We start from the raw sequence: 22000 nt of genomic DNA, 5'->3' as shown, positions 1-22000 counted from the left end.
TATGGAAGAAGCACAAAGACAAAAGATACTGTTCAGAAAACAATGATTATTTATTTATCATCAGTACAGGGACCTTGAAACAATAACAAACTGTTCAGCCACTTAAAAAAGCTCTTTTTATATATTTGTGGGAATGTCAGAAAGCTGTTGATTTTCTCAAATGTTCTGACTGTGTTTAGGGCAATGGGTGGAGCAACTTCTACCTTCTGCAGTCCTCATTGGTGAATTAGAGTTGCCTGTAGCTTTTTAACAGGTTTTTGTCTTGAGATCAAGTATAATCCATGCTGGAATTACTGCCCTGTGAATTCCAAGCTCAAGGCAAAAGTAGGGTAAAGGTAGATACAAAATAGAAGCAAAGAAATAAAATCCAAAGGAGCTGCAAATGGAGGGGGGGTTCAGTCTTTTCTTTAAAGAAGAAGTACCTGAAAATTTACTTCCATGCACTGAACAATAAATTGTTTGGTTTAGTAATTTTCCAGCAGAAAAGGAGCTGTATATGAGACTTTCAGACTATCAAGCAGAAGGAAAAGCAGCAGCCCAAAACATATCTCACCTGATTTATGAAAACAGGAACCACATCGCTAGATGATGGAAGAAAAAAACTTTATAAAACATGGGAATAAGGATACAACACATCTACAACTGTGAGTCTGAATTAAAAAGAAAATTTGTCAAAAGATGACTATGCTCCAACTTGCAAACCTCTGCGTGTTATGGTGTGATAATAATTTGGATGTGGTGGTGAGCCCTACATAAACTGAAAGTCTTTTTAGTTGAGAAACCTTTTCAAAACAACAGATTCAAGAACAAATAAACTAAGAAAGATATTTTAGGTGACTGTGGGGATAGGAGATGAGATGCTGAGAGATCTTTTGGGGAAATCCAGGCACAGGTGAAGGAAAACGTGGCATGAAAATTGGAACATCTGAGGAACCAGAGAAGAATCTGAAGGAGGAGAAAGCCACCAGGAAGTGAAAGAGTATGGCAGTGATGAAGGAGATTCTGCAATCCAGAAATCTCTTGCTCGTTGTTCTCATTCCACTTCTGCTTCTTCCTCTGCCACTCATATACCCCAGCAGTGTAAGTACATTTTCATTTTCTTTTTAGCAAAGCCTCTGAGTGCAGCAGGTAGTCCTGCTGATTAAGCTTGCAGTGTGCAAAAAGAAAGAAAAAGATCTCAAGAAACACAGATCTTAGAAAAATCAAAGACTCAAATTTGAAGGACTGTGAGAGTCGCTGAGAAGTGATCATGGTAAGAGCCAGGGGTACCTTGAGTCATGTCACAAGCAGAGCTGAAGAGCCAGGTGAAGCTAGTAAAGCACTGTTTTAAAGCAGAAGTGTTGGATCTCTTCTTTTTCTAAAATAATATCTGTGTGGAAGGGGGAACAGAACAAACACATCCATGAAATTTTCTTTAAGCAGATTCCTTAAAAGGAATACTTATAGAGTCTTTAGTTTTTTAGTAATAAGTATGCATGGAGGGACTTTCAATTTAGTGTGGGTTTATAACACAGCAAGTCAGGTGAGGCAGGAACTGGGACTTGGTAGCAATGCATGGCACTGACTGCTCCAGAGCAGGTGGAGGTACCTCTGCTGAGACCTTACAGCTGACACTGGCTCATAAATGCTGGCCCAGAGACATACACAACAATGCAAAGGAGGGAATATCCTGTGCTTAACACACAGACCAGACAAAGGGAGTGAGTGCAGCTGTGTTCCTGACTCTGCTTTGGAGCTACTGAATACCTTGGCCACATGGTAAAGTCCTTTCTTTGCACATCTCTGCAGCTGTTACCCATAAAATAGCAATGTTTTCCTACCTTATAGAGGTGGTGATATTTAACTTATCAATATTTGCAATGTATTAAAAATCTGCAGCTTGTCCTTCCTCATAGCCCTAGACATAAATCTGTCCAAAAGGTGCAGCAATTTCCATTCCGTCCTCTGCCCTGTTAAAGATTAATTCTTCCTTATACTATCAGGGGATTTATGAATGCTACTCCTTTATCAAATAAAAATGCAAAGGACTAGGAACTGTACAGCTGTTTTCAAAAACAAAATACTAATATTTTGTTTAGAAAGATAACCAGGATTCATAGAAAGGAAATGTTCCTGCACCACTGAACTGTATGTTTCACGTTTTCCTGCTCTGAACGTCAGTGTATCTTGGCTGTTCTCATACAATACTTTTTTATCTCTTTTACCTCAAGAGAGGGAATGAATGACAGACAATTGTGCTCTTCAGGGAACAGAGAGGCTCACCCTTTCACAGAGGCTTGTTTTACAGAAAGGTTTAATCTCCCCCCATGTCCCTGGAAGGGTGACATGAAAAGAGATGCTCCCTGACATGCTCAGCCAAGGGAATTGTAAAGCACCATATGGGTGCTGAAGCAGGAATTCACTGACAGGATTGCTCCAAGAATTGCTGTTGTACAGCACCAGCTCCTCTGCACTATTACTCTGCACCTTGTGATGCTGCTTTACTGCAAAGTGATGTGAAAATCCAGCTGGTGGTGATTTATATCCACTTTGTACATATGTGAGTGACCACAGAGGGTAAAGTACAGCTGAGAGTCTGACCAAGAGCTGGACAAATGTTTATAGTGCTATTAAGAAAACAACAACACCAAGTAAACTCAGCTGACAGCACACTACTCAAGTGCTTTTGTGTAGATTTTACTTTGTTACAACCCATTGATTATGATTACTTTTTAAATGGGAAGATTAAATTCGATGCCTGCTCACATGGTGGTATTTTTACAATTATATTAGTTTGTCTTTTTTTATAGAGATTGAAATTACCAGGTCATTTATATTTGCATTTCTGCAGGGAATCAGCTTGCAGTTTCTTTGATGATACCAGCACATCTCTGGAAACGTCAAAGGAGCATTACATGTATAGTGGCAAGAGTGATCAAAGGGAGCACAAGGACTCAGAATTGTTTGTAGATACTGCTAAAGGGAATAAAGCCCACAGCTTCTTTAATATTATTTTGTGACAAGAAATGGTTGGGTGAAAAATAAATTTGATAAAATTTCCTTGAATTCTTTTTCCCCTTCCAGAGTTTTGACTGAAATTGTACCACAGGTTTGGACATACATAAATGTCTTTCAGGTCAAAAAAAGTGTGTCCCTTAAACTGTGGGTCTTTTTCATTCTGTCCTTATTTCCTTCATTGTTCACAGTGACATGTGAGCATTTTTGCTTCTTTTTTGTAGTCTTTATCCTCTGATTTTTTTTCTTTTGTCATAAAGCCAGCAGAGATACCATCAGGCATGCCACATGAATTCAGTCAGTTGAGAACAGGCTTTCTGTGACCACTGTTCCTGTGGCCACACTGTGCCCAATTAAGGATCAGTTTGGATTACTCCTCAAAAGTCAGCAGCTGGCAGAGCTGTGAGACCTGCAGTATCAGGGGATGCTGACATGCTGATATGCCAAATCAGCAGAATGGACCCTAAAGCACAGAACGTGCTCTGAAGAGCCATAGATGACATCCTTTCAGTCACCTTTGGTTCTATTTACACCAGCCGAAGGATGGAATTTCAGCATGATCCCATAAAATCAAAGATGTTATTCCAGAGGCTGGACTACTTCTTTGCAGAGCTTAACCACACCTCTGCATGCAAGATATGCAATGCACACCTTTAAGTGGGCAAATTTCCAACACAGAATTTATTCTTCCTTTTAATCATTCTGAGATCCTTGGGTATTTTAGTTACAATAGTTTGATGCATGACCCTTAGGGTGGAGTTTTTAGCCACAGCTTCCTTTCAGCTTCTCTTTTATTTCCACCTAAGGGACTGACTGAAGACAGATAAATTGATGATAGTCCCTTCAGCCATCACATTTTCCTATTCCCTGCTTCAAGCTCTGAGGTTGGCTTAACAGAAATTTTCAGCTGTATAACAAATGAGGAGGGTGAAACACTTAAAATTATACTGCCACTGCTTCAGTCTAGTACTTAGTAGCTCTGGTAACCATTAATTAAATACATAAACTCAGCTCAATTAAATAGAAGAGATTAATATGGTTTCTCTTGGAAACAGAGAAAAATAAATAAAGTTGCCAGACAAGCCGATTAAGTTTATAGTGGAGATTAGCAAGCTTGGCTTTCCCAGTACTCACTTACAGTTTTGTACCATTTAAAAATGCAGTTTGTTTTAGGGCTTTTTTTGGTAAAATGATTGCAGCCTTTTGTATAGGGAACACAAAGACTCTGTGCCCATCCCAGTTAGGTTTCGGCAGAGAGGCAACTTCCCTTTGTCCTATTCCATTTTCACTATCAGCCTACTTTATTGCCACACAGAGAGGAGTAATAAAAAATAAAAAACAATTACTCAAACAAATTAAAGAGAAGTGCATTTTTGGAGTGAGAAAATGGTTTGGATTCAGGTTAGGATGAGAGCAATTTTATTAATTTTGGCAAAACGTACCCCTTGGATTTTACATCTGCACAGCTTTAAAATAAAAATCACTGATTCTTCTTTCATTAGAAGTTATTGTTCTCCTCAGACAACTGCTGGATCTCATACAGAGCCCATGCAAACATAGCAGTTGTCAGCAGAAGCTAATGAGTTAAAAATTACATATGAGTCAGAGTCACTAGGTCACAAAAACGGCCCTATGGTCTGCTCTCTGTAGAATATTAACCTTGAAGTATAATGTAGTTAAAGGTGACTGAGCAGCAAGTTGGCTAATCCAGAGCTAAATTTCTCCAACAGCCTTTCAGATACTCTTTATAACCTCTCAAGTAATTGGAGTCTATCTGCTCAAAGGAAGTTAGGTTTCCTTCTAAATTTATTTCAGCTATTTTGGTGGCCCTGCTTAATAGAATCACAGTCATAGAATCATTAATGCTGAAAAAGACTTCTAAGATCATCAAGTCCAACTGCTAACTCAGCACTGCTGTGTTCACCACTAAACCATATTCCCAAGGGCCACATCCACGTGTCCTTTGAAAGCTTTCAGGGATGGTGGAGCCACCACCTCTCTGGGCAATCTATTCCAATGCCTGACCGTCCTACCACTGAAGAAATTTTCCCTAATATCCAATAGAAACCTACCCTGGCTTTGTTGAAATATAAGTGTTTAATGTTACACTTCTCTGAAGCAGAGCAAGATCTGGCATTTAAACATTTAAATCCAAGCTTCTGAGTAACCCTGGCTGCAATTCTTACTCAAGTAAAGCAATCAGTACATATCAATCTATCTTAACTTTCTCTGTGGGCTGTGTTCTGCCTGTTATTACTATAAGCAGTACTTCAAAAACAAGATCATCAGCTGATTGTGGCTCTTGGCTAGAGGTAATGTAAAAATGACACCTATAAACATGAATTTAAATACAAGCTATTGATTCATTCCATTGAACCCACATCCCTGTATAATTTCACTAGGCTTTACCACCTCGTTCACAAAACTGATTGAAAAACAATGAAATGTAAAAACATGCTCATTGATTTGCACAGGGATCTGTGAGAATTGCTTGTGTGACCTCTTGAAAGCTGCTTTATTTAGAAGTCATCCAGGCAGGAAACAGAAGTAGTGAACTTATATTTTAAGAGACTCAGATAGCATTTGTGAACAGTGAATTTTCTAAACAATAGCCATTTGTGAGCTGTGACTCCACATGACTCGATAAATTCATATGCAACATCTGGTACATAATGAAGAACGGGTACATTTATAGCTGGAGTAAATCAGTGCAGACCTACTGACTGCCATAGAATGCAGGTTAGGCCAGTACAGGACTTGGCTTCAAACTTGAGAAAAGAAAAGGAAAGGAAAAACCTTTTCTTGAGGGTAGTTTCTGTAATTATTACCAGCAGATATCCACAGGTTTCTAAGTATAGAAACTATTGGTAAGATAGCAAATTGAGCCTAAGGAGAACTCCAAGGAGTGCCATAAATAAGGATATATCATAGAAATGGACCAGAAGATTTCCATGCACTAGCTGTGTTTTCCTGTAAGAGTATTCAGCAAATAGCACTTTTCTCCATCATATCCCAGCTCCCCATGACTGCTCAGCATGATGCCCTCATGCCTTTTTCTACCAGAACCTTGGACAGCAGCAAATTTGTTTGATTAACTCCATTCACCCATTGCTTCCAACCCTGCAGGTCTGTGGTCTTCTTCCAAAGGTCCTTAGAAATTACCTGAGCAAAAAAAAATCAGCTAACAAAAGTGTTTGCACGCTGTTTAAAAAAAAAAAAACAAAAAACAACAACAAAGCACAAGTTTTCAGAGCATTTCCCAAAATAACTATGAGGCAGTTTTATGGCAAATATGAATGCTCTCATCTGGTCCTGAAAAGTAACACGTCCTGTCTTTGTCTGGTACTGGAGAGAAAAACATGCAGAGGTAACAGGTCAGCAGGTCTAATCTGAGCAGTCATGATTGAATGCTTGGTAAATATTGGATTATGGAAATCAAACAAATTTATAAATACACTTGAAGCCATTATTTTGCTGATAAATAGGCTTATCCCAATGCTTTGTCCTGTCTTATATGTGAAAGTTCTCATTAGCATAATCTTCAGAAACTGTCTTTTCAGATGGTAGCCAAGATTTCACACCCAAACACCTGCACCTTTGGAGGTCCCAATACAGTCCTTTTTGGTTTTTCTAGACCCACGCACCCAGAGTCTGAAGAATCCCATGGGTGAGTTCACAGATCTCCCACAGCATGTGGTGGGGCAGTGTCACTCATCCTCTGTGCTTCGCTCCTGCAGGAAGCCTCATGCGCCTACGTGCTTGTGGTGACAGCTGTGTACTGGGTCTCTGAAGCAGTGCCTCTGGGGGCAGCAGCCTTGGTTCCTGCTTTCCTCTACCCTCTCTTTGGAGTCATGAAGTCCAGCGAGGTCAGACCGTGGCTCATTTTTATCATTTAATATTCTTACTCTCAGCTAATTATTTGAATAATGCTGATGTTAGTGCAGTGGCAAGGCTTAGAGGTATGGGAGGACGCAGTGTACTGTGGCAATCCGTTTACCCATTGCTTTTCCTATCCCACATGGTTCCCCCCACCCCCCCGTTCCCTGCCCTAGCCCTAGCCCTAGCCCTAGCCCTAGCCCTAGCCCTAGCCCTAGCCCTAGCCCTAGCCCTGGCCACTCCCTTGGGCTCTCCCTATTTGCTCCTGTACCCTAACCCCGCTCAGGTACCGCCCCTGAGCCCCTGACAAAACCTCCTGTGCCCCGATTACGAGGTCTCTCTGTCTCTGGGGGTAGCTGGGGCAAGATGTAACTATGAAAAGATCCTCTTAAACCCTCATGGAGAGACCCTTCTCGCCTCCCTTGCCATCACTGTGTTGTAAGGCTGATAGCTGACCAGAGCAAAACCACAGAGCCGTCAGAAATGGACTACAGGAGGGTGAAATGGTCACACTGCCCTAAGCAGCTCTGCTGAGCTCTCGGGAAAGCTGCAGCCTGCTGAACTAAACCTAGCAATTGCAACAGTGTGCATCTCATCATGGGTAACTGGGTCCCACCAGCTCTTTCTTCGACAGAAGATGGATAGAGGATATAATACAGGCTATATTAGGCAGGAGGGATGTCCATCCTTTCAACTGCTGCATCACAACCTATTGCTCCACAGGATCCCACCTTTCCCCTTCTCAAATCCATGTAAAGAGCAGCTATAGGACCCACTGTAAAGTTTCCTTCCAATTGTATTTGCTGTGGATGTCATATAAGGCAAGAGGGTACATATGCTAAAACCAGTTACCATTTACTGTAAAAGAGTAGATAATTTTGTTATCCAGGTGAATGTCTAGACCTTTTTCAAAGCTGTAACCTAGTGCTGCACTGTAGCCATGAGTTCTCAGGCAAAGGAGTAGCTGTACAAAAAAGTCTCTATGATCAGGCCTGAATTTGCTTACTTGAGTTTTTTTTGAGTGTTAATTTCTTTCTTTATATGCCAATAATTTATTTTATTTTGTCTACAACTCTTTTCCCCCCTCCTTTTTTCTATCTCTTTATTTGGGGATGAGGGGACAGCACATTTAAGGACAAGTAATACAGATAAGACCGCAGAAGTATATGTAGCAAACATAAAATTGTTGGATTTTTCTCACAATCTAGCATTGGGAATACCCATAAGTGGATAGAGACAAGCATGAGCCAAGAGTTTTATGACTGCTTATTCCCCCAAGTTTTGCAATAAAATTAGATGCATTTTCTTACAAACACAATTCAGTATTTTCACAATCTTTTCTTCCTAACATTTTCATTAAAAATTTGGCAGCACATTGGAGAAGGAAAATTTAATGGCAGCCTGAGAGAAATTCAGTGTAATATCAAATAAAGTGACAGTAAGACTGCTGAAAAGAATGTATTATGTGCTTTAGGAACAGAAATAAATCCCTGCATTCAAAAATAAACAACTCTGATGATGTTGCAGTATTTCCAAGCTGTTCTGGAGTGACTCTTGCCTAGAAAATTACTACTATTTAAGCAACAAATTACTCACAGGGGCTTAAGAACATGACTCAGTGTGTCATATATATGTATGTTGGTATTAATAAGGCTATTAGCATTCACTTATTTCTCCAAAATGGCTGTGAAAGGAATAAAGGGGAAAAAAAACAACCCAGATTCTTCACTCTGCCAGCTTGATGGATTTCCTACATTCACCTCATTATTTTTTGAAAAGGTAGCAGGAAAATAAAGAAAGCTAATGAGACGGTGGAAGAAAGCCAAAAAGGTGATATTTAAAAGTTCTGGCACACAACTATGATGGCCAAATCTATTTAGGTCACCACAGGGATTTATTAAATAAGTGTTATTAAATGTATAACTTGTTGCAGATTTCACAAAATAACATCAGTGTCATTCTTGCACTTTATGGAGGAGCATCAATATAACTGAGGACAATGGAAAAACTATTGCTTCCTCTGTTCTTAATTGTTTTTAAATGCTGGCACCTACATTTGGTTAGAGGAGTAGTTTTAAACTGAAGAAGTTACGGTTTTAGAAAAATATTCCAGAAACAGCCAAGGAAGGTATTTCTACTGTCGCTATGACAGGGGGAGAGAAGATCCAGCAGGCAGGAACTGTGCAGCAAGATTCATTTATTTAATTATGTTACAAACTTTTATAGACTTTTTTCTTCATAGTCTAATTGGACAAAGGATCAGGCACCCCTTGGGGTGATTGGCTAAAATCCTAAAACATCCATTGTCAAAATATTTTTCTACTGTACCATAAATATAGTTCTACAAGGTCACAGGTGTTCATGGTTTACAGAACTTCTGCTATTATCTTCCATGAGAGAGAAAAGTATCCTATGGTTTAGAAGAAGCAGGAAAATTCCTTGCTAACAGCATTTTTGTATCCACAGGTAGGATTGCATTAAAATAAATGAAAAATTTTGCTAGACCCCAAGCATCTATTTGCAACTTTTATTTTCTCCCATTTTGTTTGTTTTTACAGAAGTATGTGTGTGTGTTTGTGTAAGAATTGTATGGTTTGCTTAATTTGCCATTTTTGCAGTTGCTTAACAGAATATCTTCTCATTTTTTTAGCAAGACCCACATTCACAATTCCTGCTTTGGAGATGGTCTCTTAATATTTTCGTGAACCAGTTAATGGGTTTTGCTCATCGTCTTTAAATTAAAGTTCTTCTTCTTGAAACTTTTCCCTATTTTCCTGATAAAGTGGAAATGGATTTCCAATGTGAAAAGTTTTGGCACAGGGTTTGTGGATCACTGCAGCAATATACCAACCATTTCTTATCGCATTCAAAGAGCAAGTCCCAAAGGACTTTTTTTCTGAAGCTGTAGGTTCTAGGGATGTCACATTTTGCCTAAAAGCTGAACACAACAGAATAAATATAAGCAAGATAGACAAAAATATGTCCAGAATGAAAAAGCAGATGAAGCACATGAATAAGCTGCCTTCAGTGCAGTTTTGCCTGTGCTTGTTTCCCTCTGAGCCTAGTTGAGTATGACTGATTTACTGCAGGCACTGAATATCCTGCTAGAAAAAAATAACATTTCTCTTGATCTCTTCAAAACTGAGAAGCCTATAAACAATAGGGTAGAGAACCTTATTTGTAAACACAACAAGAAGGAGATTAAAGAGAATATTTTGATTTATGAATTCTTCATTTTCTCCAGCTCCCTGTCATTCTTACTCCAGGGAGCAAATATGCACAACACTATATTTCTTCTCATTCAGCATGCTTTCTGTGTAGGGTAGTTACTGCTTTTTTAACTGACTGATTCCCTCTGGCCCTTAATGCAGGTGGCTGCTGAATATTTCAAGAACACAACTTTGCTCCTCATGGGTGTGATTTGTGTGGCAGCTTCTGTAGAAAAGTGGAATCTCCACAAGAGAATTGCCTTGCGCATGGTGATGATGGCTGGAGCCAAGCCAGGCATGTGAGTTGAACCTTTGGCTTGGGGGTAGCTTGAGCCTGACAGCAGCAGCTTGAAATCTCTCTGATCTTCCCATCCATGGGCAAAAGCTACCTTGGTTTGGGGCATTTGTCATACCCATCTTTCCTTTCAGAGTCTGAAAGCTCACAAATTTTCCCCTCCTTTTCCTTCCACCTGCGATTCCTCGTATTTTCCTGTGCTGCACTCCAGGTTGCTCCTTTGCTTTATGTGCTGCACCACGGTGCTCTCCATGTGGCTTTCCAACACCTCCACCACAGCCATGGTGATGCCAATCGTGGAGGCAGTGCTCCAGGAGCTAGTGAATGCTGAGGAGGAGTGCGAGGTGATCACGACTGCAGGCAGCACCGTTGCCGAAGAAAACAAGCCAATAGGTACTTGTTAGTACTGGCCACTCTTTTCTCTTTTGTTTATTAGTGACCAGGCTTGTTGGTACATATTATTCAATTCTATCGAGGTCAGATCTGTCTCATTTATACTGCCAAAAGCACTGATATGTACTCTTTCTTTTTGTACTCTAATATTCCTTTCAAAAAATGAAAGTTTCGAGAAGTGATGGAAGAACAGGAGTTGGGAAACTATACTGAATTAGGGCATCTGCTGTAGCTGTGTGTCATAAACTTTTGGGTCATAGGATTTTACAGGGTTGGAAGAAAACCTCTGAGAATAAAGTCCAGGAAGTTTAGAAGAGGCTCAGAAGCTTTCTCTTGACAATCCCATAATAAAAAATTGATAAGAGCTCTAAGGTTCATTTTGTTCATTCCTTCCCAGAAGGAAAAGGTTTAGGAAGAAAAGGATCTCTCTTTTCTTTCACTTTACAGTTCCCAGGCTGCAAATTTTTTCATCCAACCTTATCTATTATTTGTAGGTATCATAGTCTTTTAATTGCCAGATGCACATGATCAGTACAATACAGAATAATAAAATGCTGCGTAAAGAGAGCACCTGAGACTGTTTGGACAAGCTTTTGTTTGCAGCAGCTTCTCCAGGTCCAGTGCTGTGGCCCAGAGGCTCAGCTCAGTTCTTACCCCAAGGGCTGCTCTCTGTTCCTTTGTTGCAGGTCTCGGTGAAAAGCATGGCCAACCTTCACTGGAGCTTATCTTCATCAATGAGGAGTAAGAATGAACCCTGTTCATCAGGACTGGACATTTGAACCCTACACAGGTTGCAATGAGATGAACCCAGGAGTAGAGCCAGGAAGGGCAAGCAGAATCTTGCAAGTGAATGTTTCACATGTGACTGACAAGGAAGGCTTACATGATAAATGGGATTAATGCAATGGTCTGGATCTCACTAAAACTTTGCAGTATTCATTTATTTTTGAACACTATGGATATTTTAGGGAGAAGGAAAATATTTGTAGGGGTTTGAAAGCTCTTTTGAAGTCTGTGTTTGTGCTGTGTAAGAAAGTGCTGTGCACAGATTTTTATTTCTGTTCCCCTGAAGGAACAGTGATGGAGAGGATCCAAGTACAGCATGGACTGCCCACAGGACATATCCAGAGGGAAATGACTTACAGAGAATTCCTGAAGAAAGTCTGAACTGCCTGCATTTAAGAGGGAGATGAGAATGGAGGGTGGGGGGACATGGTGGGAGGCAGAAGAACGCCCCTCCCCCCAAAAAAAATTTGTAAAAGAATTTTTTATATAGAGACAAATTTCTTCAGAGGTTTGAAACACTAACAGTTTCAACTAGGTCTCTATTTGGGGCAGAATCTAGTAAGGGGAAAGGGTAAATCAAGTAAAGGACTAATTTCTTTGTCAAATTATCTAATTAACCATCAGTTCAAGATATACGAGACAGTATACAAAGGTAATGTCCTAAAAATTTATTATAGGCCAATTTTGAGGGCCATCTTATGAAGTGTGATAACAAATTGCACAGTCCCTTTTTGAGCTCCTTCTGTATTGTTCACAGCTGTTCAAAATAAAAGAGAAACAAGTATCTTTTACTTTAAATGTTAATTAACTTTAAAACAAATATTATAATTCAAACAGTACAGGTTGATGACTTTAAGTTAACTTGCAAGATCTAAATAGTTTTCTCATTAGTCTAGAGGCTAATTGGGTTCTCCATTATTGCCTCTGTTACCTCTTTTTATCCCAGCCATATTTTCCATGCAATATAGAATCAAATCTTCAGACTGGCATTGTGCCAATTATCCCTTTAAACCCTATTGAAGAATATGTGTGGGATATTTCATACAGAACTATTATTAAAATAGGATTACTTGAAAAAGAGCTTTGGATTTGGCAGGAAAAGTAGCATATCTTCTGGAAAGAAATTCAGTGGATTGTTTGCATGATCCATATGCCACACAGGACAGGTTTTAGGGAAGGCTTTAATGTGGTACATGTAGGTACTCAGAAACAGCATTGGAAAAGTTGGCAGAGAAGGGGCTTGACTAGAACAGGCAGCAGTGGTGCTGGATTGCCTGGAGATGCACTCCACAGAGAATGGAATCCTCTGCTAGAACGGGGTAAATACCACCAAGAAACAACCTTTCTTTTTTTTTGCACAAAGGTGGAACCGCACTGCTACACAGCTAGAGATAGAACTATGGAACATAATAATGACTCTTATTGGTTGGCCAAGAGCCCACATAAGAGGGTCTAATAAATGGTATTCAGCATTTCAGTAGGCACTAGTTCTCCTGCAGATGTTGCCCCTCCTACCCATGTGTGCCTTTTGCAGGAGCTGGATGAACAGGCATTTTTAAAGTGTATTTTCCTTTCTTTGTTTTTAGTGCTACTACTACTGACTTCAGCTCCTTGATGCACTCAAAGGTATTGTCACAGGTGATATTTTCTGAGCTACACTGTCTTCTAATGCAGGAACCAGATGAGCAAGATGCACAAAGCTCTGAAAAACACTGCTGTTTCTTTTATTTCAAATGTGTGGTGGTCATTGGCAGAAAGCATGTACTGCAGACTGTCCTGCTTTGTATTTAACCTGTCAGCCTGCTTGCACAAATCAATTGGGGAACATTAGCTCCATAACAACAACGACATAAGTACAAAACATGTTTGTTTTACTTCCTGCTGGAGATCCTGAGATCCAGTCAGCAAACTAAGAATTCCATATGGTTTCCAGCAAATTCTTTTGGAATAGGGATCATATCATATGGATATGATCTTTTATTGCTTAGGTATTGCCAGCTTCTGCAGCTGTGACTTCTCAGTTGCTACAGCACATATCACAAAGTCACAGGCTCAAGGGACCTCTTAAATTCTCCTGCATGACAGAGGAGGAAGACCAAATCTCATTATACTTTGACTTTAAAATCACTTTAAAATAAAAAATCAAGGAGTTTAAACTTTTTGGTTTTTTCCTAGCATAAAATTAACAGCTGATTTTTAGTGGGCTGGATTTTCTTGTAGTTTTGGAACCATTTTTTCTCCTTCCTTCTTTGTCCCCAAAACCTGCTACCCAGTACCTTTACAAAGCATCACAAATTCTATTCTAAGTGCCCCTAAGAACATAATAAGGCTAATCCAAAGGCATTTTCCTCCTTGCAGAGTATGAATGGTGTGCACATGATAGCCAACCCAATTGGAACAATGAATTCTACGAGCAATGGGCAGCACCTACCTCAGGTAAGGAAATGTTAGACCTGGGGGTGAGGCAAAAACCAGATGTGAATATCACCTGCTCCCCACTGTTTCATATTTGTTCCTTGAAAGGAATCATTCTCCATCATCTCACCACAGCCACGGCTTGGCCCTTTGCTAGTTCTTGCTCCCATTTAGATGCAGCCAGCACAGGTATGTTCAGAAGACCCATCCCCAGTGGCTGGGACAATTCATTTAGCTTTATATTTAGTAATGTGATCACGAGTTTCCTTTATTATTTCACTGTAATAGCCACTTTGTTTCTGCAAATCCTCCTTGGAAAATAGCCCAACTCAAAAACAACAGCCCTTGGCACACAAAATCCTACTCAGAATGAAAAAAGCAGCAGGCATGGACCATTAATCTGTTCAGCCACTTTGTTAGGTAGTCTTAGTATCTACCTCCTTTTTGTCTTCCAAAATATCCAGCCTCAAAATCCTCCATTAAATCAATTCATTCGAGTATTTCTACTTCTCTCGAGTGGATCCAAGAAGAGGTTGCTGTTTGGATGACAATTTTGTAGAATCCTAATGGCATAAGTTTATGCCCACCAAAGAACAGGCTAAAACCAACATACAAATTTGTGTTCACACTGCAAAAATAAATCAAAATACAAATTAGTAAATATAACAAGCCTATCTGAACCACTTTCTGCCTTTTTTCCTCAATCCTAAATTACAGGTTGCATGTGAAGTGCCTTGAAGTACTGTACCTTTTTTCCCAGTACAAGGACTTGATTTATAGAGTTACCTGCCACTTAAGAAAGCTTCTTTTGGAGCAAAACTTTCTGGCATCTTGTCCTTCCATATTCCCATTGCCCAGCCTTTTCCATGACGTTTTGAGATCTCCGGAACTCCATTCCTAATTAGAGGCTCTGAGCCAGTTTAAGTGTGAAAGGTTCACCAAGCCTTTGTGTGGTGGCTGCTCCTAAACCTCAAGGATTATGGATTCCTTCTGCTGCAGTGCTGGCATCCTGTCCCTGCAGCCCTCAAAGGCTTTCAGTGTCCCACTGATATTCCAGTCAGACCCAGAGCTGGCCCAGACCTTAGCCAGAAGTCTGGTTACTGCTTGTCCTACATTTCTGTCACAGACCAGGCAGTTTCAGGCCCCTGGCCAGGTTTCCAGGACTGATCCCAGTTAACCCCTGTGAAGAAAATCCTGCCCTCTCTTACACAAACCTGTTTCTTCTCCGGGCCCCTTATCACTCTGGCATATGAGCGTGCTGGGCTGGTGTTCTGATCACCTGCTTTCCTTGTGAATGTGTCCCCTCACAGGCTCAGATCCTGGTCCTGCCTCCTGAGCCCCCGGATCTTGGCCTGAGCACCAAGTACCGGTACCAGACCAGACATGACCACATGGTCTGCAAATGCCTCTCACTGAGCATCTCCTACGCAGCAACCATTGGGGGGCTGACCACCATCATAGGCACCTCCACCAGCCTCATATTCTTAGAGCACTTCAACAAGTAAGTGGGATTTGGTGAGAATGGTGGGTGAGTCATTGTCATCCTTGTGGGTCATTTCCTACCTCAAGGAACCTTAGTAAGACAGTCTCTCTGAAGGAAAATTTGCTTCTTCCTCTACTCTAATGTTACTACTAATGGTTAATGTTTGAAAGTTAATACATACCTCCTAAGTGGTTTAAAGCTTATCAAAACACATTTCTATTTCTACATAATTGGACTTACATTGGTAAGCTTCCATAGTCTTATTATGATTAAAAGAATTCGGCGTCTCTCCCTGCTCTGGGTCTTATCTGAACAGATGCAAGTTTTCACTCTCTCTCTTTCCTCAGGCCTGCTTGTTGTTTTTCACACAGGGACTTTCCCATGGAAAGTTTTCTCACACACAAGCCTTAAGCTTCCAGGCCTATTGCTTGCACAGTTCTTTTATTGATCCCAATAATTCTATTTCCCAACAGATACCCATGTCTGTCTCCCATGCAAAAACTCCTCAGCATGTGGTAACATTTAAGTTTCTCCATCAACTTCTTTTGATTTGACATACTGATTATCATGAAGGCAGCAGGCACTCTGGAAAAGTAAACACTAGAGCCATGAAGGTATAGCAAAGAAGAGAAAGAAATACTCACAAAAGAAGAAATGTCATAAAATCAGCTGCTCAACATGTAGTTCAAAAAAACCCCCAGCTTAGATATGTGGCCTTACACATTTGCTTCAGAGAAGATGGGAAGCAGCTCTCTGATCACTTAAGTATTTCCTTTATCATAGGCCCAGGGCTCTCAAAGACATGAATGTTTCAATGCCAGAAACGTGAATGTTTTTCTGTCAGAAGGCTGCTGGTACTTCTCATGCACAGACACACATCCAAGCTCAGACCTGATTCTGACCACCTCCTGCTGCCACTATTGCCTTGATACCCCTCATTTCTCTCTCTTAAATTGTCATAGCAAAGAAGAGTAAGTTCAGAAGTCGTTCTTAGTCCAAGGATTTGGATTTTACAGAATTTTCCAAGATCTTGCTTTTATGACAGTTGCATTAAAAGCACTCATCAAACATCTTTGTCAGAGCACAGCAGAATGCAGCCACTATTTGTGTGGCCCATGAGAAGACATACAAAGAGATTCTGGGTGAAATCATTCTAAAGTCTGACAACCCTGAAAGAAGCCTTAGTATAAACCACAGGTAAGGATGGAGTTTCACTCCTGGCATCTCCAAGTGTTTTTGAAGCTGGCCAGACAATCTGGTGTTAAAGGTTTGGAGAGCTATAGTGTTAGTGTGTTGGTTTCACTCTGCATAGGTACTGCAGCTATTGCAAATGCAAACTGATGGAGTTTTTCTCTCATGCCATGACAGATATATATGCCTATAGATGTGTGTGCAACTATGACTGTTGGAGGTCCCTGTCCCTTTGCTGTTCTAACTTCTCACGCATCCTCTTTTATAATTTACAGCCAGTACCCAAAAGCTGAAGTGGTGAATTTTGGAACCTGGTTTCTGTTCAGTTTCCCCATCTCTCTCATCATGTTGGTGCTGACTTGGTTCTGGCTGCACTGGCTGTTCTTGGGTTGCAAGTGAGTGAAGGTTGTTCAAGATACATGGATTACAAAAGCAGGGCATCTGTAGCTCCTCTCAAACGTGTCTCATAAAGACATTTTGACTGGAAAATGACAGAATTTAAGGCACAATTTCCTTCTTCTTGCCAGAACAATTACCAGAGGAAATCTCACTGCTTAGCTGCCCTGCACAGGCAGCAGTATAGAGAATTGCTGCTTGAGATTAAAGTGCCCAGGTATTGCTGATAGAAATCCTTACTAAGCATTCAACTGTTTTGGGCTTTTTTCACTCTTATGACAATGAGCATTCCCTTGTGGACCAAAAATCTTGTTACGAGTCCTTTTGGAAAAGCACAGTTTAAAAGATGGATAGAAAAATAACTGCAAGTGAACAAGTTACTTGTCAGATCTGCCTCCAGCTCAATGAAATTAATGTAAGACCAGCTAAAATGAAAGGTAAATAGACTCCATATATATTTCCACTCTTTAAAGTGGAAAGGACTCACAGCCTGAGACAAATACATTTAATACCAGTAAGTCCCTAAGCCCCAAAATAAGAAAAACTCTCAATCTTCTAGTTTATTGTACCACATATTGTCTTTACAAAGTTAATGAAAACTGCCTAAATGTGTGCATTTAGAGTGGATTAGTTAATCTGCAATAAATTGTGATGCAGACACATTTACTCAGAATTAAATTGGCCTTCATTTGATTTAGTTTACTCTTAAAAGTGAACTGAACTGACATCACTATTTCACCCAGGCCAATGACTAAATTGATAACAAGTTCTGCTCACTGAGTGCTGTAATGAGTGCTGCTGACCTTGACTAGATTTGAAGTAATTTAGAGGTGAATGGCCCCATGCCTCTCTCAGTGAGTCTCTGACTCCTGTAGCTCCAAATTAAAAGGCTAATATAAATTCCCTCCACCACTTTTTTTTTAATCTTGAGAAGAAACAGGCCCTAACATGACCCTCAATTAATTTGGTTTAACAAAAAAATAAAATTGAAATTCCACATTGCATCCAAGACTTCATGCTGATTAATGTTGTTCTAAATAATACCAGAGACTGAAGCATTATTGACTTTTTGATAAGTACTAGTTGATTCCAAGCCTCCTTAATCTCTTACTTCTATTCACTGCAGTTCATTAAAGAACATAATATGTTAGGAGCTGGGCTTCAATACCCTGCCTTCACATCCTCCTGAGCCTGGAAACACTTAGAACATGTTGAAACAGCTGCCTATTGCTTGTGCACAAATGTTTAATGAAGTCTCATAGTGTTATTTTCCTAGGAAGCCCTATGTCATCAATCTGTTCTTACTTGGCTTAAATGGAATAGAATTTCAGACTTTAAGGCCCTAGACCAGGTCAAAGGTGAAAGAGAATGAACCTATCAAAGGATCTTTGTCAGCAAAGAAGAGCTAAGGGTGGAATTGTTACCACAGAGCTGGTCTTTATAAACCATATAGCTCTTGTCTTCCAGCCTGGAAGGCTCTTCCAGCCTCTTCTCTCCCTGCTGGTGGATTTTACTGAAGTCTAACAGCAAGGTTTGCAAGGAAATTTAAAATACATATATATGAAAGGCAGTGCTAAGTGAGCTAAAACAATGTGTTACATACTTGTCCAAGTGAAATGAAAACCCTGGTTACGTCCTTTTTTTGACCAGACAGGGCCTGTCTGGCTCTTGAGCAATGCAAATTCATTTGAGAGTCTGGTCTTAAGCAAATACATTGAGGGAGATTGAAGTCCATGGTTTGGCCAATGCTACATCTTGGGTGTCTAGTGAGGTACCAAATGAGATATTAAAATAGCAGGAATCATAAAAGCACCTATTATCACCTAAAAGAACTATAAAAGTTGTGCTGCCCGGGTACTTCAGTCACTGCTGCTGCCTCTTTTAGACTGGCTTAGATCCCCTCACCCCTCCGTGTGACAGAGGGTGCAGCTGGAGTGAAAAAGCAGGGATCTGTGGCTCAAAGCACAGCAAAGTAACACTTCTGGAAAGAAGAAAAGGAGAGGGTTGAAGTGAAGTTGAAAACATCTTAATTTCAATTAAGAATGTCCATGCTGTCTTACAGAACAAAGGCAAACTGAACAAGCTAAGGACTTTGCTTAACATTCATGAAAATGTATAGCAGGATCAATACACCCAGCTAGGAAACAGGCTTGTGTTTTCATGTTCCCAGAAGAAGTACAGGCATTTTTTGCCTGGACAAAACACCCGGCCAACTGCCCTAGTGTAGAGAAATGTGGTGCTTTTCTGGCTGTGCCTGGTTTAGAAACAGCTGCTTCTATAACAGCGTAAGTAGAAGCAGACAGGTCGTGGCAGCTAATGGGATCCCAAGCACAGCTTTCCCTCATTGTTTACTGTGAATCCTGAATATTCAAGTCAAATATGGTCTCCAAAGCCAGAGCAGGCCCCAAATATGTTGGATAACCCTGATCCAACTGGAAAGCATAGTTAGCCCATTAAAAATTTCTATTGATAGCTGACCTCTGTCACAATATTTCCATGTGATGATAGAAAGTAGCCGTAGCTTTTAGAGGTTTCTGGCAGCTCTTTGACGAAGCCTACGCAGAGGGAGCCCAGCCATGGCTCAAGATGGCTCAGTGATACCAATCAGTACTAGTCAGAGCACCCTGGGGACCTTCCAGCTATGACTAGAATTGAATCTTAAAAGAACTTGAAACCAGATTAATCAAATATCACATGCAGTAATTTCCTTTCCTGTTACCATCAGGGCTTGCCCCAGTCACATCTTGTCCCAACAGTCCCTGATACCAGAATTTTCAGTCTATCTCATTGCTGGGATTTTTTAAGTACTTCCCCCCCCCCCCCCCCCCCCGCTCTTTTATGCCCTGGCCTAATTTTATCATGCTATCTCAGTTTTAAAGAGACCTGTTCTGTGAGCAAAAAGAAGAAGACCAAACGGGAAGAAATGTCAGAGAGAAGAATTCAAGAGGAATATAAGAAACTGGGAAATGTTAGGTAAACCAGACCTTCCTTCCTTGGGACTTTGCCTCTCTAGGCAGAACTATCCTTTCCTATTGCCCTCCATGTTGCCTTTGGTTCATGTAGCTTATTCTAAAACTGTCAGCTCTTTTTCCTCCCTTTCAGGATAGAAATAGAACTAAATGCAAAAGTGAACTAAAATCAAAGACTTTGTTACAAGCATGAGTGTTAACATGTAACTCACTTATTTCAGAGGAAGAAGGAAGAAAAAGGAAAGATTCACATTTATCCCAGGGTTCAAAGGTCATCTGAGTCAAGCTGTGTCTTTGAACCCTAAAGAACCCCTTTTCCTAATTCAGGCACGTACTTATTTTAGTGGATAGAAGTTCAACAAAGGCTTTTTCCTATGCCACCAGTTGTCCAGCCCTGCCAGTTGCCCATCATCTTTATGCAGAGTGGCAAGAAATGTCTCTTGAAGAGATTATTTGGCAAGATTTTCATTTTCAAAAGGGCTGATATGCCACAGAATTCCTTCTCCACAAAACATTTTTGTGCTGTTCAACCAAAATGTTGACAGATCAACTGCCTGAATACAATAAACTCTGAAACTAGACTGTTGTTCAGGATGAGCCTAAGCTTGAAATCATTCTTAATTTAAATCTATGCTAAATTAAAAATCCTCAAGCCACCTCAAGTATCCTCAAGTCACCTTGTGTGCACCATCTGTGCTAATTTACATTGTCATTTGCTCTTAGGCTTTCTACCCTTCTAAAAAATGCAAGAGAATGTGTTTACAGTGTAATGCTAATATGAGCTTCACCTTGTTAACTCATTTAATCAGATAATAATGCAAATACAAAACAAGCATTTAGAAATACTTTCCTTCAGGTCTCGCCCATGAACGATTGAATTGCAAATACAGATGGATATTTTTAGCCTACTTTTTACTGGGTTTAGATGGTTCCCAGCTGGGAGCCAAATCTAGAATTCTTTAATTCAAACTAATCTTCCTTGCTGTTTTTCATATGTTTTTTATTCTTTTTTTTTTTTTTTTTTTAAGTCAATTTCTACTTTCTTACTTCTTCTGGAACTTGCTCTTGAGTTTTCAGATGACCTTGGAATTACTTCCTAATTTTCTCTGTTCTTTTATTTCTAGCTATCCCGAGATGGTGACTGGATTCTTCTTCATCCTGATGACCTTGCTTTGGTTCACTCGTGAGCCTGGCTTTGTCCCAGGATGGTCATCTTTTTTTGAGAAGTGAGTAAAATTCCCTAAAAAACTGCACAGGAATACAACTTTGCTTCTTATGACTTTCTACAATATTTTTTTCCCCTAAGACATCATCAGCCACATTTAATAAAGCAGTGAAAAATGGAGTCCTTATTAAAAAATTAGGATTTTTTTCTTAAATTATGTTTGTTCATATAGTGACAAATTCCATTCTTTCTCATTATTCAAAATGAGCTAATTAGAGAAAGTAAATTAAGCCATTTCAAATGTAAAAGAATAGGAGGGTCATATTTTGAGCTTAAAAAATTTTAGTGCATTCATAGAAAAGTTGTCACTAGAATATATTGCAACTATAATTGAAATTAAAATTTTTGACAAAGAGTGTTTTATCAAGAAAATGTCCATTCAATTAAATATTACTGAGAATGGTGACTGAAGCAAATAATTTTTCTTTTATTTTAAATAACATTGAAACAAATTACATTAAAACTTACTATAACACACTTTGCACATCAAAGAAGAAATCATTCGAATGTAAGTTTTCTTTATATTGCATAAAATTAACTTTGCATTCCAATTTTGACAGAAAAACAATTCCTAATATTATGATTTTCTGGTGATCACTGGAGTCTGGCACTCCTCAAAAGACTTTTACAGAAAGAGTTTTAAACATTTAATTTAAAATCAATCTACAGTTCATTTCTAAAGGATCACTTGGGTTTGGCTTTTCCCCAGAATGTGTTTACTGTTTCTTACTTCTAGTAAACACACTATATTTCTGTACCTCCAAGTTA

The 22000-nt window shown here is 39.8% G+C and overlaps 1 protein-coding gene across 2 annotated transcripts in view; it reads left to right on the top strand.

The window, feature by feature from the left end:
• Positions 1-133: 133 nt before the first annotated feature.
• Positions 134-22000, top strand: part of SLC13A4 (solute carrier family 13 member 4) — a 29369-nt gene continuing 7502 nt past the window's right edge. Inside the window, exons 1-11 of one of the 2 annotated variants that reach the window (XM_069003128.1) lie at positions 134-1080; positions 6732-6860; positions 10242-10378; positions 10586-10767; positions 11454-11508; positions 13140-13179; positions 13912-13989; positions 15279-15469; positions 16918-17037; positions 19910-20011; positions 21132-21233. In XM_069003128.1, the coding sequence (XP_068859229.1) occupies positions 982-1080; positions 6732-6860; positions 10242-10378; positions 10586-10767; positions 11454-11508; positions 13140-13179; positions 13912-13989; positions 15279-15469; positions 16918-17037; positions 19910-20011; positions 21132-21233 (1235 nt within the window). In that variant the 5' untranslated portion in view covers positions 134-981. The remainder of the gene's footprint in view (positions 1081-6731; positions 6861-10241; positions 10379-10585; positions 10768-11453; positions 11509-13139; positions 13180-13911; positions 13990-15278; positions 15470-16917; positions 17038-19909; positions 20012-21131; positions 21234-22000) is intronic. The other variant, XM_069003127.1, reaches the window with a different exon arrangement.

Source organism: Aphelocoma coerulescens, chromosome 1A, assembly GCF_041296385.1.
Source record: "Aphelocoma coerulescens isolate FSJ_1873_10779 chromosome 1A, UR_Acoe_1.0, whole genome shotgun sequence".
In the NCBI taxonomy this organism is placed as follows: domain Eukaryota; kingdom Metazoa; phylum Chordata; class Aves; order Passeriformes; family Corvidae; genus Aphelocoma; species Aphelocoma coerulescens.
The sequence above is the reverse complement of the archived record's forward strand: the minus strand, read 5'-3'. Positions and strand labels throughout refer to the sequence as shown.